This window comes from Monodon monoceros, unplaced genomic scaffold (genome assembly GCF_005190385.1).
Source record: "Monodon monoceros isolate NGI ecotype Baffin Bay Population unplaced genomic scaffold, NGI_Narwhal_1 Super_Scaffold_10, whole genome shotgun sequence".
Lineage (NCBI taxonomy): Eukaryota > Metazoa > Chordata > Mammalia > Artiodactyla > Monodontidae > Monodon > Monodon monoceros.
The window spans coordinates 46,297,904-46,316,454 of record NW_021703766.1 but is presented as its reverse complement, the minus strand read 5'-3'; the positions used below and the strand labels follow the sequence as shown (position 1 = coordinate 46,316,454).

The 18,551-nt window shown below is 51.1% G+C and overlaps 1 protein-coding gene across 1 annotated transcript in view; it reads right to left on the bottom strand.

Annotated features, from left to right (window-relative positions):
* The window catches only part of SPTBN4 (spectrin beta, non-erythrocytic 4), a 72,775-nt gene that overhangs the window by 4,549 nt on the left and 49,675 nt on the right, over nucleotides 1–18,551 (bottom strand). Inside the window, exons 21-32 of the mRNA XM_029210638.1 lie at nucleotides 13,467–13,691; nucleotides 12,548–12,637; nucleotides 9,736–10,014; nucleotides 9,513–9,643; nucleotides 8,457–8,661; nucleotides 7,675–8,055; nucleotides 6,143–6,387; nucleotides 3,353–3,491; nucleotides 3,175–3,259; nucleotides 2,620–2,816; nucleotides 1,413–2,032; nucleotides 262–331 (exon numbers count right to left, since the gene is read on the bottom strand). Coding sequence (XP_029066471.1) covers nucleotides 262–331; nucleotides 1,413–2,032; nucleotides 2,620–2,816; nucleotides 3,175–3,259; nucleotides 3,353–3,491; nucleotides 6,143–6,387; nucleotides 7,675–8,055; nucleotides 8,457–8,661; nucleotides 9,513–9,643; nucleotides 9,736–10,014; nucleotides 12,548–12,637; nucleotides 13,467–13,691 — 2,667 coding nt within the window. The remainder of the gene's footprint in view (nucleotides 1–261; nucleotides 332–1,412; nucleotides 2,033–2,619; nucleotides 2,817–3,174; nucleotides 3,260–3,352; nucleotides 3,492–6,142; nucleotides 6,388–7,674; nucleotides 8,056–8,456; nucleotides 8,662–9,512; nucleotides 9,644–9,735; nucleotides 10,015–12,547; nucleotides 12,638–13,466; nucleotides 13,692–18,551) is intronic.

Here is an 18,551-nt window from a genome sequence, read left to right as displayed (position 1 = left end):
TGTGTGTGTGTGTGTGTGTGTGTGTGTGTGTGTGTGTGTGTGTGTGTAGGGCGGTAGGAGTCTCTTAGGTCGGTGGCCTCATCTTTCTAAGGGAGAAAATTTCAGATTGTGGGAGGCATCTGGGAGCCCTCTCCATCCCCTGAGAGCCTCTGCAGGGTTCAGATAGGGGGGCAGGGCTAAGCACTGGTGTTTTTGGGATTCTGACTCCGGTTCTGAGGAGAGGGGCCCCCATACCCCCACCCACACCGAGGCTCAACTTACCCCAACAGGGAGCCCTGGGCCTGCCTCCTTCTCCTGCAGCTGCTCCACAATGTCAGCCAGGGTGGCCTTCCTGGGGGTGGGGGGGTGGGCACAGAAAGACCCAATGGAACTGGGATGCCTTCTCCCAGAGACCAGCCTGGCTGGCCAGAGGAGCCTCAACCTCTTAGCCTGAGATGCCAGGTCCCTGTCCACTTCTGCAGCTGCCTGTCTCAGATGTCTGCCTTACATACCACAGGTGCTCAGCACATGTCTGCCAAATGGAAGATGGAACCTCTCTCCCCTCTTGAGTTTTAAGCAACACAGAGACCAAAATGCAAACTGGTGCCTTCAAGCCTTTGAACATACTGTTGCCTTTTTCCACCCACCCCCTAAGCTTTCAAGCTCCCTGGACTTCCCCCATCCCAGCCCTGATCATTCTGGGTCACACTCTCTGGTGACAAGTCTGTTTCCCCCACTGGACTGTGAGCCCCATGAAAGCAGGGCTGGAGCTGGTTGGGTCATTGCTCTCCCCAGCACATACCACACACAGAGTGGGCACTCAGCCAATGTTCACGAAATACAAAATTAAAAGGGGTCAGGAAGTCATTGTCACTGAAACGTATTTGACCAAAGGCCTCTTTCTGGGGACACAGCTGGTTGAAGTGATGTGCACAACACACTCAGGATTCTGAAAGGCCTGGGTTCCAGTCATGCTTCACCCAAGCTGAGTGACTTGCCCTCTGTGAGCCTCAGTTGCTCCATCCATAAAATGGATATGATTACAGCACCCAGTTTATAAGATTGAGAGAGACTGTGATAAAGGGTCTTAACTCCAATCAGGGAGGTGATGGTTCCACCATTAGCCCAGTGGAGAAACTGAGATGCAGAGAGAATAAAATCCCTGCCCAGGGTCATCCAGGGGATTTGATGCAGGGGTCAGAAACTCAGTAGCAGAGAACCTGCACCTGGAGGAAGCCACTGCCACTGTGGGATAGTGGGAACGACTCCCAACCTCTTCCAGCCTCAGTTTACATCTCTACAGAATGAGTGCCACAAATGTATCTCCCTCCCTAGGCAGTTCTGAGCCCGGAAGCCCTCTCCGCTGGGCCTGTGTGGCTCCAGGAGCTCTCCGTGTCCCCCTGTCTCCACTCCCTGGGCACATGGGGCCTCACCCCTTGGCCAGGTCTCCTCTGGTGGGCATCTCCTGTTCGCTGGACTCCTGCCGCTCCAACCGCCGCTCCCGCCGCTCGCGCCGCCTCTCCATCTGCTCGTAGCGGCCCAGGGTAAGGCTGTGTGCCACCTCATGTTCCGTTGACTCCGGCCGCTCTGGCCGCCGCCTCCGCGCAGCCTCCTCAGATTGCTCGGCCGATTCCTGCCGCTCCTGCCGCCGCCTCCTGGGCAGCTCCTCCGCGCGATCAGCGGACTCCTGGCGCTCTGGCCGCGGCCGGACCTGCTCCGCTGCCGCGGGGACCCCAGGGGTCTCCGCGGCGTCCTCTGCTGCAGCCGGCAGGGCCGTGGGCTCCACCCTCGCCGGGACCTCCGGCAGCCGGTCGATGCGCGGCTGGAGGCGCTCCGGCTTGAGCTCCTGGCGCACGTACCCCACCCGGGTCCGCACCTCGGCCGAGAGCGTGTCTGAGGCCCGGCGGGCCAGGGGCTCCAAGCCCCTCTCATAGCCCCCTGGTCGCAGCAGGGGCGCAGCCTTGGCCGCCAGTTCCGTAGGGTCTCCAAAGAACTTGCGCCCCAGTAGGGGGGTGGGTGGCTGCTTGCTCTGTTCTGCCTTGAGTTTCTCGATCTGGGGACAGAGGGGCCAGGCTCAGGCGGAAAGGCGGGGTGGGGTCGGAGCCTGGGAAGGTGGCTCTGGGTCGTCTGCCTCACCACCTAGTTTATTAGTTATTAGTGAAAAAGCAAGGTTGTCCAGGCCTGTCTCTGCCAGGAGCTTAATTCCTATCTTCTCCTGCAAACACCTAGGGTTCCTTTAAGAACTGGCTAAATCATCACTTTCTCTAGGTGCCTTTCTGCCCCCCCCCATTGCCTCCTTCCTTCCAGACCTTAAGACTTTTAATTACAATGGTCTCTTCTCCTCATTTTTCAAGTCTCAGATCAGACTCCCCCAGGCCAAGACAAGTGTTTCTGGGCTCTCATGTCCCCCTGTGCTTCCCCCATCCTAGCCCGGGACTGTCATTGGTGACAGGTGACAGGTCTGTCCCCTACCCCCTTCAACCCTCTCCCCCCACCCCCGTCCCCCCAAGGACTGGGAGCCCAATGAGGGTGTGTCCCGGCTCTCACTCAACACAGCGCTGAGCCCGTGTGTTTGTCTCATACAGAGAGATGGGTGTGGAGCCGTGGGAGGGGCGCTGGGGCAGGAAATGGGGTGCTGACCGTGGTCAGGCGCCGTAGAGAGCTGAACCTTTCTTCCCAGGCCGCAGCCGCTTTGCGGAAGGCCTCGTGTCGCCGGATAAGCTGCTCCACCTCGTCCACGCTGCTCCCCAGCTCCCGGCTCTGCAGGAGCGGCTCCTGGGCCGTCAGCCAGGCATCAGCCACCACTGCCTCCTGGGCAAACTGGTGCACTTCCAGCACTGAGGAGAGACATTTGGGGTAAGGGTGCTGGGGGCACCTGTGGGCCCTTCACAGGGGCACTGGCTATTTTTTCTGGCCTTCCACACCCCCTCTGGTTTCCCAGCCCTGACCGCTCTGGGCTCTGCAGGAAGGAGAGAGGCGGGGGCTATTTCCGAGGGCACCAGCTTCTCCCCTAGGTGTCTGCCATCAGGGAGTCAATGATGGGGCAGCCCCCTTGTCCACCCTCCCAGGCCTTCATGTTTGCTGCGGAGGACCCATGGGGTGTGCAAAGCATGACTGTCACCCTCTGGGCTTTTCCTGACACGCCGGGGCATATCCCTGTGCCCTTGAGCCACGTGTGTCCGGGGCCCCACTCACTCTGCTGCAGCCACTCCCAATGGCGGTCCCACTTGTCCGACACCTCCTCCTTCCTGGTTCCCAGCTTGTCCAGCTGTGCCTGGATCTGGGAGTGGCGGGTGGGTAGGGAGAGGCGTCAGGGGTGGCTCCCACCCCGATGGGCACAGATGGCAGAGGGAGACCCCTGCTCCCCTCCCACCTCATCAGCCACGGCACTCCTGTTGAGCAGCAGAGAGCGCCCCAGCTCCTGGCAGGCTGTCAGCTCGGGCACCCGTGCCTCCAGCTCAGTCTTCAGGCCCTGGTGGTAGTTCATGAGCACCTCCACCGATGACACGTCCCTACAGTGGGTGGTGGATAGGAATCTGAGCCATGGGCCGCCTCCCTCGACCTCCCCCACCCCTCCACGTACACAGCTCCTGATGAACCCAAATCCCTGAGGCTGGGATTCCACACCGCCTTGGGACACCCCCCTCCCATGATCAAGTTCTGAAGGGCCAATCTTCTTCACTGATTTCAACTTTCCCAGAGGGCTAAAATGTCCCACTTTGGTGATTCTAACCTAGAATTTCAAGATCCAATTTTTCTAATTTTCTAAAGCTATACTTCTGAAGCTTCCACTAGCCAATGATTCTAACCTAAGTCTGTGCTGTCCCATATGGTAACCACTAGACATGTGTGGCAGGTGAACACTTGAAATGTGGCTGGTCTGACTTGAGATGTGTTCAAGTGTAAAGTAGACACCATATTTTGAAGATTTAGTATAAAGAAGAAGGTAAAATTATCTCAATAATTTTGACTACATGTTGAAGTAACAATATTTGGGGTATAATGGGTTAAATAAAATGAATTACTAAAATTAATTTTCACTTGCTTCTCTTTACTTTTTCTAATGTGGTTACAAGAAAATCTTTTTTTTTTTTTTTTTTTTTTTTTTTGCGGTACGCAGGCCTCCCACTGCTGCGGCCTCTCCCGTTGCGGAGCACGGGCTCCGGACGCGCAGGCCCAGCGGCCATGGCTCACGGGCCCAGCCGCTCCGCGGCATGTGGGATCCTCCCAGACCGGGGCACGAACCCGTGTCACCCGCATCGGCAGGCGGACTCTCAACCACTGCGCCACCAGGGAAGCCCAAGAAAATCTTAAGTTATATATGTGGCTCACATCTGTGGCCTGCATTGTTTAACTATTGGACAGTGCCGTTCTAAGCTGTTATACGGTCAAAGCAAATTCCAAATTTCTGAAGGTTCTGTCAGTCAACAAGTGTAGCTTTATAAGTCTTAATATGTCCAGGGACTTCTCTGGTGGTCCAGTGGTTAGGACTCCACGCTTTCACTGCTGAGGGCCTGGGTTCGATCCCTGGTTAGGGAACTAGGATCCCACAAGCCACACGATGCAGGAAAAAAAAAAAAAAAAAGACTTAATATGTCCAAATTTATTTCTGATGGTCCCACATTGTAATGATTCCTACCTAAGACTTAGTATGCCTAGAACAATCTCCCTGATTCTCCCCTATCTCCCAAATGTACCCTCCCCGAAAATGTCTACCTCAGTAAATTCACCCATCATTCATCCGTGACTCCTCTTTTTCCCTCAGCCCCTTAAGCTAATCCATCAGTCAAGACTGGACATTTATAACTTGAAAACATACTCTGTGAAATGATACGAAATCTGAGATTTGTTTTAAAATAACTCCGTCAAGGGTGGAGGGGACGTGGGGGAGTGTATAGATGAAGATGGGCCAGGTGTTCACTGTACACACGTGGGTTCCCTATGTGTTACTGCTACATCTGTGTAGAGTTGAAATTTTCCATAATGAAAATATTTTTTCAATTCCTAAAATCAATCATGCTGCCACATTTCTTCAACGGCCACACTGGGCCAAGCCGACATCACCTCTCACTTGGATGATGGCGGCAGCCTACTGACTGGCCTGCTTCCACCCTGGCTCTCCATCATCTATTTGTCACAGGTACCTGGAGTGATCTTTCTCAAATGTATATCATATCACATCACTCCCCTGCCCTAAGCTCCCCCATGGCTCCCATCTCACTCCATCCAGCCACAAGGACCACCTAGCCTTTGCTGAAACATGTTTAACGACAGCCTACTTCAGGGCCTTTGCACTTGCTGATCCCTCCACCTGGAAGACCCTTCCCCCCAGAACTTTACCCAACTCACGATCACTTCACTTCCTCTTACCTTGCTCTATTTTTCTTTTATTACTCTCTGAAATAACATTACGTGTTTGTTTATTTACTTATCTGTTGCCTGCTTCCTCCCTCAGAATGTAAGCTGCATCAGGGCAGGGGCTGGGCCTTGCTCACCATCTGGCATACAGTAGGCATCAATAAATATTTGCTGAGTAAACGAATGCAGGCTCAAGGGCCCACAGTTCACAAAAACAATGTTACGTATCCACCACTCTCCAGGCCCTTGTTTCCCTGGACACACTGCTGGGCTAACATTTCCCAGCCTCCTTGGCAGATAGGTTGGGACCGCTGAGCCAACAGAACGTGAGTGCAGGTTTAATCCCTAAAAGCTCCCACGGTATCCTCCCGCTTTCTTTTTCTCATCTGTAGCTGGATGCAGAAGGTCCAGCAAATCACCCCAGGGCTGATGATGGAAGAACACTGGCTCCCGATCACCATGGGACAGGCTTCTGCTGGATACTTATATCGAACTGTTATGTGAGCAATAAATCAGTGCCTACTAGGTTAAGCCTCCAGTACACCTCCCTGTCCCTATCTTGAGTCAGCCCATCCCATGCTGCGACCCCTCCACAAAGGCAGGAGGATGCACTGTGCTCTGAGCCCCAATGCCAGGCCTGACAAGGGGTCTTAAAACACAAGAAGCATGTAGAACAGTGCATGGTAGGCAGAGGTGCTACACAGGTATTGGCTATTGTGATTTTTTTTATGGGAAGGGGACTGCTGATGGGCTGGGGGTTGCTGCCCAAAGGCAGGTAAGAAGCCCGAGGTGGGATGAGGGGCACCTGGGCTTGTCAGCTGCCCCAATCTGGCCGGCGATGCCATCCATCCAGGAGAGCAGGTCACGGGCCTGGCTGTGGAATCGCAGGGCGTCAGCCGTGGAGCTCACGTGCAGGCGGGCATCCTCGCAGGCTGCCAGCAGCTCCTTCCAGCCCAGCAGCACCTCCTGCTCCCGGCTGGCGATGGCCTCCGCGTACTCGCCCGCGTACACCGTCCGCAGCTGGGCTGCCCCCTCCTGGAGCTGCCGTACCTGAGGGGCATGCCAGGTCGAGCACCAGCCCTCCACGGGGTCCAGGCTCCACCCTCTCTTTCCCCCATCTGCTGGCTGGGTGCAGAGCCTAAAGAAGTAAGGAGCCTGCACCCTTGAGATTCCAACTGGGTTTCATTCCTATCCGCTGCCTGATTTCTTTTTGACTTTCCCACTTTCTGACTTCTTTTAAACCCACTACCGTATTTCTCTCATGTCTGCTGCCTGATGTTTCTTTGACTTACCTGCATTCTGACTTCTTTTACACCTACCATCAGGTTTCTTTCAGTCTACTATCTGATTTCTTTTAGTCTGAGAGCTCTATTTCTATTGGGTCTGCCACCTCATTTTTTCAGGCCCACCTCTATCTTGTTTCTTTCAGGAAACCCTTCCTCCACCCTGACATCTATTAGACATGCTGTCCAATATTTTCCACTCAATTTTTTTCAGACCCACTCCCTACTACCCAATTTCCTTCAGAATCGCTCTCCAATTACTATCAGGTCTCCTGCCCAATTTCCGTTGGTTCTGCTGTGTGTGTTAGACCCACTGCTCACGCTCCATGAGCTCAACCACCTGATTTCTTTTGGCGGGACCACCATACTTGTATCAGACCCACCATGTAACCACTATCAGTCTCTCTGCCTGATTTCTAACAGTCGTCTGTACGATGCATATACAATAACTATCCAATTTCTACCTTCCATTAGACCTGCAACCCAATTTCCTTCGGTTCTACTGCTTGAGTCCTATTAGGCCCACAGCTTCATTTCCATCTGACGTCTCAGATCCACCTCCTAATTCCTATCAGACCCACTGCCTGATTCTTATTAGCTCTGATTTCCATTCATTAAATCCAAACCCACCAAATTGCTTCGAGGAAAATCATGTGATTTCTGTCAGAGACCTGCTGCCTGATTTCTATCTGCCCCACAGCCAAATTTCTCTCAATGCCCTCGCAATTCCTTTTAGACTCTCCATCTGGATTTGGGTAACAGTTTCTAGGAGAACCCCTGCCCAATCTCCACTGGAAACACTGTCTAATTTCTATCAGGCATGCTATACCACTTTTCTTCCGTCACCGTCTGAGTCTATGCAGCATGCCATCAGTCCGTTTTCCACCTGCCACATCATGTGATTTCTCCCTGTTCCGTGGTCTGTTTTCTATCTATCCCACCATCTAATTTCAATGTGGTCCACAGCCTGATTTTTGCCTGCTCTGCTGCTCCCATCCGTTGGTCACACTGTCCAGGCCCTCCCACCTGTCCCTCCTGGCCGCCAGCTCCCCACCTGGGACACGAGGAGCTGCAGGTCATGTTCAAAGGCGCGCAGGGTCCGCTGCATGGAGCCGGCGCTGGGCCTCGGCTCAGGCGGGGTGGTCAGGCGAGGCAGTCGCCTCCGCTTCTCCTCGATCTGTCCTTGAAGCTCTCGGGCATCGCTGAAGAACTTGTGCAGCTCCCGAGAGGCGGCCAGCAGCTGGGCCCGTGTGCCCATTAGCTCCAGAAGCTCGGCCCAGGCCTCGTTCAGCCCGTCCTTCCACTCAGCCATGGTGGCCGCCGCCGTGTGGCCGCCCTCGATCAGCTCGTCCACCATCTGGTTCACTGCTGCCAGCCGCTCCCGCCCTGCCGTGCCGGTCTCACTGGCGAACTCCGAGAATTTCTCCTGCAGCACCTGCCACCAGGAAATGGGGGCCCCAGCGTGGGCAAAGGTGCCGTACACGCCAGCCCCCTCCAGCCCACCATCTTGTGGCAGGTGAGAACAGCAACAACACTAATGATGACAATCAACAAAAAATACCCAACACTTACTGAGCGCTCATTCTGTAGCGATAATAGTAACAGCAAGAATAAAAATAAGACAACAAGAGTAATAACTAACACTGTGTTAGGCCCTGTGTGTGCTCGGTACTGTCCTAAGGGCTTTACATTATATTAATCCATCTGTGTCTCAACAGAGCCATGCGGTGGTGCTATTACAATTCTCCTATGATGGATGGGGAAACTGAGGCCCAGAGAACCTTAGTAGCAGACACAGCGGCCACTGGATCATTGCTCCTTCCTAATGCTGCTCACCGTGACGTGCTCAAAGTCCTGGCCGAGCTCAGGTGAGCCAGCTACCACCTCCTTCTCTGCGATCCAGTGCTCGAGCTCGTCCACCTGGCGGCTGAGCTGGTACAGCCAGTACTGCTGCTCCAGGCCCACCCTGCGTTCCTCGCCCAGCTCCTTGAGTGCCACGTACAGGCGGTCCACCTGAGACTGCCGCCGGCTGATCTGCTCGCTGCTGGGGGACAGGCAGGGGCAGGGATGGAGCCCCCTGAGACTTCCAGCACAGAGCTCTGACCCCCTGCCACCCCCCGCCCCAGCTCAGGGCAGAGCTGTGCAACCCTTCAGGCAAGGTTGAGTCCCGTCAGACTCCTTCATGCGGGACTCTGTTCTGCAAGCCTTGGATGCAGCCAACCCAGCACTTGCATCTCAGCGCTCAGGGAAAATTCTGCTTTCCTAAGCTCATCACCCCCTCTCACCCCCTCCCAGCCTTCCAGTCTGTGGTCCCACACTTGGCCCCTCCAGCGACCTGAGTGGGACTCCAGACCCCCTACTTGGGTCCCCAGACAACCCACCTCACCTCCAGTCCCAGTCTCCAGGCTCAGGCGGACAGAGGTCTAGCTCTGTGCCTCTGTCTCAGATCTCACCCCTCGGCCCAGCCTCCTAGATGTGGGCCCTGCACTTAAACTCAGGGAGGCCATATGACCCGCTGTCCAAGAGGTCTCAGGCCATGCCCAATCCCAATGCTCCAGGCTTTTCTGTCCTAGGGAGAGGACCCTTCTCTGTCCTGAGCTCTTACTTCTCCCCTCAGACCTAGACATCACCCCCCTCCCCTACACTCAAATCCTAGTGCTCCCGGCCCCACCCCCTCAAACATCCCTGCGCAGCGCTCCTCTCTTCCCGGCCCCCAGCCACTTGCCAAAATCCGAAAGCACCAGCCCGGGGCAGTGAGGGACCCCACCCCCACCCCAATGTCCAATCCTGGCCTTGCCCCAATTTCCAACAGCGAAGCTCCAGATCCTGCTGGATCATTCCCTAAGAACCGGCCCCGCACCCTTGCGTGGCCCCGATCCCCCGCCCGCCCACCTGTCCGGGTGCCCCATCTCCAGCAGCGCCCGGCACTGGCGCGACAGCTGCGCGATGCTTTCCTCGTAGTTCTCCACGCCCTGCTCCAGCTGCAGGTGCTTCTTGAGCAGCTGCAGGGTACTCTGTTCGTCCTGGGGGCACACGGCGCCCGCGATGAGGAGGCAGGGGCCGGCCCCGGGCTCCAGCGCCCCCAGGCCCCCCCGCACCCCCAGCCCGGGCGCACCTTGCCCTTGTCCTCACTCATCATGAGCAGCTCCTGCTCGCCCAGCCACGCCTCCACCTCGGCCACGTCGAAGTAATACTGCTCCACTTGGAAGGCGGCGTCCAGCACCTGCTGCCGCCGCTCGGCCGCCTCCCGCAGTCCGGCCCAGGCGCTCTGCAGCTGCTCTTGGCCGCGGCGCACGGCCTCAGCTTCGGGGCTGCGCAGCGACGCCAGGGCGCCCGCGCGCTCCAGCACCTCCTCCAGGCGCGTCCCGTGCGCCTGGATCTCCCGCCGCAGGCCCTGGGGGTGGGAGTGGAGAGGAGCGTTCAGAGGGCGCCTCCACGACTGGCGCCGCCCAGGAGAGGATAACAAACAGCCGCAGATGGCCCACCACGTGCCGGGTACCACTTAAGCATTTTGCGGTTCCTCGCTCACCCATCCCCCCGCCACGTTGCAGGTGGGAAAACAGGCACGGAGAGGTGACGTATGTTGCCAGAGAACAAGCAGCTAGTAAGGGGGTGACAGGATTTGAACACAGGAGGCTGGATCCAGAGACTCTGCTCTCAAACAAGATGCCCGATGATTGCAAGATTACCCCCCTAATGGTTGCAACAAAGACCTAAACACAGGTATCATTTACATGCATATCATTTACATACAGTGAAGTGCACAAATCTTAGGGGTACAGCTCGACACATTTTTACACATTATACACCTGTGTACCCAGATCAGGATACAGAATTCTTCTGTCACCCCCAGAAGGTTCTCTCCACCAGCTCTGTAATTGCTGAGTACTTTAGTTAACCTCTCCTATGCCTCGGTTCCCCAACTGGTAAATGGAGTTAATAATAATAGCCAACACCAAGTGCCTGCCAGACACTTTGCTAAGTAAGGGCTTTGCATAATGTAGCCACTCTTTTTTTTTTTTTCCTGCCACACCTCATGGCATGGAGCGGTTCGCGGGGGAAGCGCAGAGCCCTAATCACTGCACTGCCAGGGAATTCCCTGCAGCCACTCATTTACTCCTCACTCCAACGCCAGGAGCCAGACATCATTCTCATTCTCATTTTACAGATGAGGAAACTGAGGCACAGGGAGGTTGAGGAACTTGCTGAAGGCACATGGCTAGTGGCGGCCCCCTAATATCTACCTTGTGGGGTTGCTGTACTGTGGAGCACTTAGAACCGTGTCCGGCAGGCAGTAGGTGCTCAGTCAACACCAGCGGCTAGTATGTGTTTAACAGCCCCTGTGTAGCCAACACTCTCTCACACACACAGCTGAGCTCCCCCAATTTTAAGCATTAAGTGCACTTGATCAGTTTCCTCAACTGTGAAAACGATGGGCCAGTTTTGTTTGTTCCCAACACTGTTGACAGCCAGGAGTATTTTCATCAAGATAGAAAAACAAAACTCAAAGCAAAACTCCAGCCTCTTAAAGAATTCCACCAAGTGCAGCATAATCACGAATCTTTCCAAAATAATTTCTGTACTCACCTTCCCACCATCCTTCAATGCCCTATTCTCCCAACTTAGATTTTTTTAAAAATAAAAGGTGGTAATGACAATACCTACCTCACAGGGTTATTGTGGAGATTAAATTAAATAACTGATATAACCCCCTAGGACAGTATTTGACACAGAGTAAGTCTTTAATCAATGTATTACTATTATTGTTATCATTATTTTTTTTTTTTTTGGCCATGCCACGTGGCATTCGGGATATTAGTTCCCCCGACCAGGGATCGAACCTGTGCGTGCCCCTACAGTGGAAGCGTAGAGTCTTTTTTGGGGGGGGGATGGGAGTTGTTTTTTTTTAACATCTTTATTGGAGTATAATTGCTTTACAATGGTGTGTTAGTTTCTGCTGTATAACAAAGTGAATCAGCTATACGTATACATATATCCCCATATCCCCTCCCTCTTGGAGCGTAGAGTCTTAACCACTGGACCACCAGGGAGGTCCCATCACTGTATTATTATTACCCCTCTTATATATGTCTTACTTTGGGCTTTGGTGAGAGAGTGGCTTTGATCAAAGGGTTCCTCTGCAATTGAGTTCCTCTGCAAAAGGGTTCCCTAAGCAACTGGAGAACCACGGCTCTAGACCAAGTCTCTACTTATTTAGATGTGGAAATTGAGTCTCAGGGAAGTAAATAAAGGTCCAGAGATTTTTAGCAGCTCAGAAGCCCCCCACTGTGCTCGGTGTAGGTGTCAGCCCTCCGATTATCTCTGTCCTCTCTCCCTATAGGTGTCTGCGGTTCTTGTTGGTTTGTTGTTTTCTTTTTCATGGCCCAGTAGCCAGTGTCCTTACTTCTAGTCACAGGACCCTAATTTTCATGTGGGGAATCCCCTTGTCTCCATCTCAGCCCAGATAAAGTTAAGGCTGACCCCACCTACAGGTTCCAAGGGCGAGCCCTTAGTCCAGACCAGGCCATTCAGAGCTGTCTAAATCCCTGGCCACCATGATTAGTTCAGTGTGGACATGTGATTCAAGTTGAGTCCAAAAGAGTTATTCCTGGGACTACTGCTGAAATTACTGAGAGAGAAAAATTCTCTTCGGTTTTACTGGTGGGATATAAACTTGAATCTGTTGGAGTTCTTTTACCAGCAGGAGAGGAGAGCTGGCCTGAGAACAAAGCTAACAGGAAAAAAAAAATGGAAATGAGAGATTCATGACATCTTGGAAGCACCTAATGCATCTATCTGCGGTCCACGGTCTCCCCAGTTACAAGAGCCTATAAATTCCCCTCTTTGGTTTTAACCACCTTGAGCTGTTTTCTATCATTTGTATCCAAATGTGTCCTAACCCACTCCCTTGCCGTGGCTCTGCTCACCTGGTTCTTTTTGATGTACTGCTGGACGGCCTGCAAACCACTGCCTCGCTCTGTCTGCATGGCCAGTGGCAGCCGCTCCTGGACCCATGCCTGGAGAGGAATCAGGGATAAGGTGAAGGGAAGGACACAGGGAGCAGCGCAAGGACCCCTCCCTCCCAACTAAGCTGTAAGCATCCAAGTCTCCCCGGCATCCAAGCCCCTTCCTCGCCTAAAAGTCTGCTCACGTCTTCAGCCTCCTCTCTGGACATGTTCTGTCTTGCTCTCTGCACTCGAGCCAGGCTCATGCTTACCTCTGGCCTTTGCACAGGCAGGTCTTGCTTCCTGGAATTCCCCTCCCACTCCCTCAGCAGGCTCCCTCAAATGTACTCTTCCTTCACGTCTCAGCTCAGACATCCCCTCCTCCAGGAAACTCTCCCTGACTCTTGAACTTGGCCAGATGCCTCCTCCCGGCTTTCACAGCCCCCTGCTTCCCCATCACATTCCTAACCACACTGGGTTGTCACTGACTTAGGACAAGTCTGAATGAGCAAATTAGTGAATGAGGAAATGAATGGATTAGTGACAAGTGAGTAAGTGAATAATAAATAAATGAGTGAAAGAATGAATAAAGGATGAGTGGATGAATAAATCAATAACTTCATGAATAAATCAATGAGTGATTGAAAGTGTTAATGAAATGTGGAAGAGTGAATTAATGAGTGAATAAGTAAGTGAAAAAGTTAAGGACTGAATGACTGAGTCTATCTGCTTATTAGTGGATAGGTCCCTCAGCCATCTCCACCCTTGAACCCTCCTAAGTCCCATGGCCCCGCCCCCATCCCAGTCTCCACCCCCTCTGCCCGCTGGCCCGCCTCTGGCCTCATGCCCCGCCCCACCCTCGCACACCCCTCCCACCCCAGATCCCCGCGCGGATCCTCACCAGCTCGTCCTCGACGTCGTGCGCCACCTGGTGCAGCTCCTTGGAGGCGAGCAGCAGGCGGCGGCGCTCCTGCAGCGGCTCGAGCAGACGCACCAGGCGCTCGCCCACCGCGTTCTGCCGCTCGCCCACCAGCTCCTTGCTCGCCGGCTCCAGCGGCAGCGCCGCCGTCTGCGCCTGCAACTCTCCCACCTCGCGGTACCACTCCTCCACTTGAGACTCCATCGACTGTAGGGACAAGGGTAGGGTCAGCAGGCCCCACCCTCCCTCCTGATCCCGCTGTGGCTCTCCAGTACCTTTATGGTGACAGCCAAACCCCTGGTCGAGGCCACTATTCCACTCTCCCCTGGCCCAATTCCTTCCAGAAGCGCTGCCCTCCTCTCTGATCCTGCAACCCACTAAGCTAGTTCCTGTCTCAAGGCCTCTGCCATAACTATTCCCTCTACCAGCCATGCTCTTCCCAGTCAATCAGATTTCAGCTTAGCTGTTACCTTTTCAAAGAGTCTTTCCTGACCCCCTGGACTAAAGTGGCCCATTAGTTCATTAGTTCTCAGAAAAACCCTTCGAGGTTGGTGGTATCCCTATGTTACAGAGGAGGAAACTGAGGCCCAGAAAAGTTAGGTAATTTGTCCAAAGAGTCAACCTTTCCAAATATCAAAAATCAATACAAAGCTATAATGGTTGATGTGCCACAGGGATAGACAGAAAGTGGAAAAGCAGACCCAAATACACAGGAGAATTCATACAGTTTATAGATGCCATTTCCAACCTCCGAGGAAAGGATGGGTTATTCAATGAATGGTCAGGGGCCAAGTCGCTGACCAATTTAGCTGGATCCCTTCCTCACTCTTTATGCTGAAAATAATTCCAGATGGATTAAAGACTTAAGTGGAATAAGTAAATCCATAAGGCATACTAAGGAAACCGGGTCAAATGCTTTTATAATCTTGGGATGGAGAAAATCTTTCCAAGCACATAAACCGTAAAGGGAAAGATTTATAAATTTGGCCACAAAAAATACTTTTGTTTTAAAAAAAATACTTTTGCAACAACCTAAATTTCTAGATTAGTTAAAGGCAAATAACAAGCTGGAAAAATAGTATGTGTTAGAGCAAGGCACTAGTTTCTTTAACAGTAAAAGAATTCCCTTTTATCCTGCTTCCTTTGTCTCTGCAGCACTTAACCACCATCCGATAACTGTCTTTACTTGTGAAGCCTTTTTTAATTGGTCTCCTGCTTCTGGAATGTTAGCTTCATGAGGGCAGAGGCTGTGTCAATTCACCTCTGTATTCCCAAGTGCCTAGAACAGTGTCCAGCATGTAACAGGCCTTCAATTGCGGTTTGTTCAACGCACAAATGAATGACATCAGCAAAGAGAGATCACCCAAAAGAGAAATGGGCATTAGATGTGAACAGGCAACACAAAGAAGAAAAAATAAGCGCACGAAAAGATTCCCAGTCTCACTAATCAGCAGGATAATACAGATTAAAACAAGGTATCCTTTTCTATTCATCAGATTGGCAAAAATTTAAAAGATCAATAATATCTAGTGTTGGCAAAGATACAGGGAGATGGGCACACTCAGCCACTGTCAGTGGTGGCGTAAATTAGTAGAGCCTTTTTGGAAGGCAGTTTGGCAGGTCCTATCAAAATGCAACATGTGTCAAAATGCTTTGATCCAGCACTGGCACTTGCACTTCTAGGAATGTATTTAAAGAAACACTGGCACAGGGACTTCCCGGGTGGCACAGTGGTTAAGAATCTGCCTGCCAGTGCAGGGGACATGGGTTCGAGCCCTGGTCCGGGAAGATCCCACATGCTGTGGAGCAACTAAGCCTGTGTGCCACAACTACTGTGCCCGCGCTCTGGAGCCCGCGAGCCACAACGACTGAGCCCGCATGCCACAACTACTGAAGCCCGCGCCTAGAGCCCGTGCTCCACAACAAGAGAAGCCACCGCAATGAGAAGCCCGCACACCACAATGAAGAGTAGTCCCCACTCGCTGCAACTAGAGAAAGCCCATGCACAGCAACGAAGACCCCACGCAGCCAAAAATAAAATAAATAATACTAATAAAACTAAATTAACAAAAAAAAGAAACACTGGCACATACGCACAAAGATGTTTGTCTGAGGATGGTCACCATAGCAGAGATGTTTGTCCAAAGACCTCATCATAGCAGAGCTTATAACGGGGAAAAAAAAATGGAAACAACCTCGATGCTCGTCAAGATTGAAACGGTTAAACAAATCCACATCAGTATTGAATAATACCCAAGATTTACTGTTAAGAGGAAAACAATTTGAGAACATACTTATGAATAGATATTTGTAGTGGATTACACATGCATAAAAATTCCCTGGAATAAACAAGAAATTAATAACAGATGGTACCTATTGGGGGGATGAGAATTTAGTGAATGGGGACAGGGATGAAGGAGAGACTTTTCACATAGGATTTTTTATATAGTTTTTGATGTCTGGACCATGATATTTATTTATTCAAGAATTTAAATTAAGCATGAAATACAAAGAAAATGAAACCATTGGTAATCCATATAGGTACATCTATTAACACATAGAAAGAGACCTAGAAGGATGCACACCAAATTATAGTTGAAGTCCCCTTTGCAGTGTGGGATCCGGAGGCACGTTGAAGTGAGACTTTATGTTTTACCGAAGATATCTAGGTTAGTAGGATCTTCCCCCCCCCCAAATTTTATGTATTGTGTGATTCTAAACAGATGGGGGAAGTCTAGAAAAGAAAACAAAATAATGAAATTAAGTGGTAACAGATTACAGCAAAAGACTGAAACCCAAAGCTGGAAACTTAAGAACCAAATTAAGACTTTTGTTGGGAGGTTCTGTAGTGCAGAGCGGTTGGTTTTGCCTGCCTAACATCCGTTCCTTCCTTTGCAGCACCTGAAAATCCACTCTCAGGTCCTGAACTTCTTGAGGAACTGATAAAACCTAGAGGGCCAAGGTGGCCACATGATCTAAACCTGGCCAATCAGAACACTGGGTCAGGGATGGTCCTATTACCTAAGCTGGGCCAATGAAAACTATTCCTGTTTCCTAAGGGGCTGATGAAACCAAGCGGTCCAAGAATGGCCATGTGAGTCAGGCCTGGTCAATGAGAACACTGAATCACCCTGGCCACAGGGATTGGGTAAGAGATGGCATGTAACCTATGATCAGCCAATGAAAACTCTTCCCACTTTTGCTGGAAAGGTGTGTGAGCTCAAAAGGGGTGGTCTCCTTCTCATCGTATTCCTAAAGGTAGAAGAACACAGACCTGGGATACTGGAGACAATTTTGCCACCAGGAGGGAACAGGCTCCCCAGTGACGAGGCCAACACAGAGAAAAGCAGGGTGCAGAAACAAAGACAGAGAGAGATTCCTGAGGACGTAATTTGAGGAACTGATCCAGCCATGCCCCAAGCTCATACCCCCTGGATCTTCCAGCTATGTGAGCCAACACTGTCCCCTTTTAGCCTAAGTCCTATGAACTGCATCCCAAAGAATCCCAGCTGATACAGTTCACAATCTGTAGGAGTCATAAAAATGGGTAAAAATCAAACCTTATAACAAGTCAAAACCATGTACAATGGAAAAAATATTAAAGGCACAATTATAAGTGGCAGAAATCAAAGAAAAATGAAATAGTCATCCCCCAAACTTTTTCGCTAAGAAAAACATTGTAGTGATGTGTAGAAAACTAAAAATGCATTAGAATTCAGGAAACTTTCAATATAGTCTGAAATATGCAGGTTATAAGTTCCACTTCCCCATGAAATGAAAACTCCTCTACCACCTCTCCAGCAAGTGGCCGTGTGACCTGAGATGGAATAATTCCAGGGGCTGCCACTTTTCTACTTCTACAAAAATGCCACGTATTTTGAACACCCATTTAATGTGTATCCTTTCCTGCAAACATGGGCTAAGGATACAGAAGTACAATGGTCCTTAAACACATGAAAAGATGTTCAGCCTCCTTCAATATTTAGGAAGATGCAAATTCAAATAACTACAAAAGAATATCTTTCACTTCTCAGATTAGCAGAGATGAAGAAGCTTGCTAATACCTAATGATGTCCGCCATGTGGGGAGATGGATGGCTCTCACACTGCAGGTGTGTCCACTGCCGTGTCAGGAGAACACTTGGCGATATTTATGAAAAAGTTTAATGCATACACCTTTTGGTCCCAAAATTTTACTTTGAGGATTATTATCTACAGAATATTTGCATGTAGGCTCAAATACATATGGACAGGGATGTCTGTTGTGGCATTATTTATACTAGTGGAAGATTGAAAACAGCCCAAAGGTTTCTCAAAGGCTGGTTAATGACATTGTCAAACTACCCCTGGAATACCATGCAACAGTTTAAAAGGACAGACTATATCCTCGATTTTGTGACAAGGAAGGATGCCTAGGGTGTTTTGTCAAGTGAAAAGGCAAGCTTCACTATAGTCTGTATGTCATGTGTATGTGTGTGGGTATGCAGAGAATATTTCTAGAAGGATAGAGCAGAAACAGTTGAGAGCAGTTACACCCCTGCGGAGTGGGACTTGCATGTGGAGGAGGAAGGAAGACTTCACTTTTCACATCATACCCTTCTGTTTGAACTTCTTGCCATAGCAGCAATAATGGGTAACACACCCTGATTGCTCTAAGCGCTTGACAAGAATGAATTCGTTTAATCCTCACAACAGCATATGAGGTCAGGGAAGATGGGGATGTTTGTATGGTTCACAACTGGAGCCCAGCTCCTGGCTCCATGCCTGGCACACAGTAAGTCTCCATAAATGCGTGTTGATTTTGTTTGTTGGATTGGTCACCGTGCTCTTCTGCTTCTCTTGGTATTAAAGGTTAACATTAAAAAAAAAAAGGTAAACTAGCTTTAAACGTTAAAACCAAAGAAACAACATGGATGATTCTTGAAAACATTGTGAAAGAAGCCAGACACAGAGGACAATATATTGTACGATTCTATTTACGTGAAATGTCCAAAACAAGCAAGTCTGTAGAGACAGAAAGTAGACTAGTAGAGGGAACTAATGGGTGCGGGGTTTCTCTTTGGGGTGA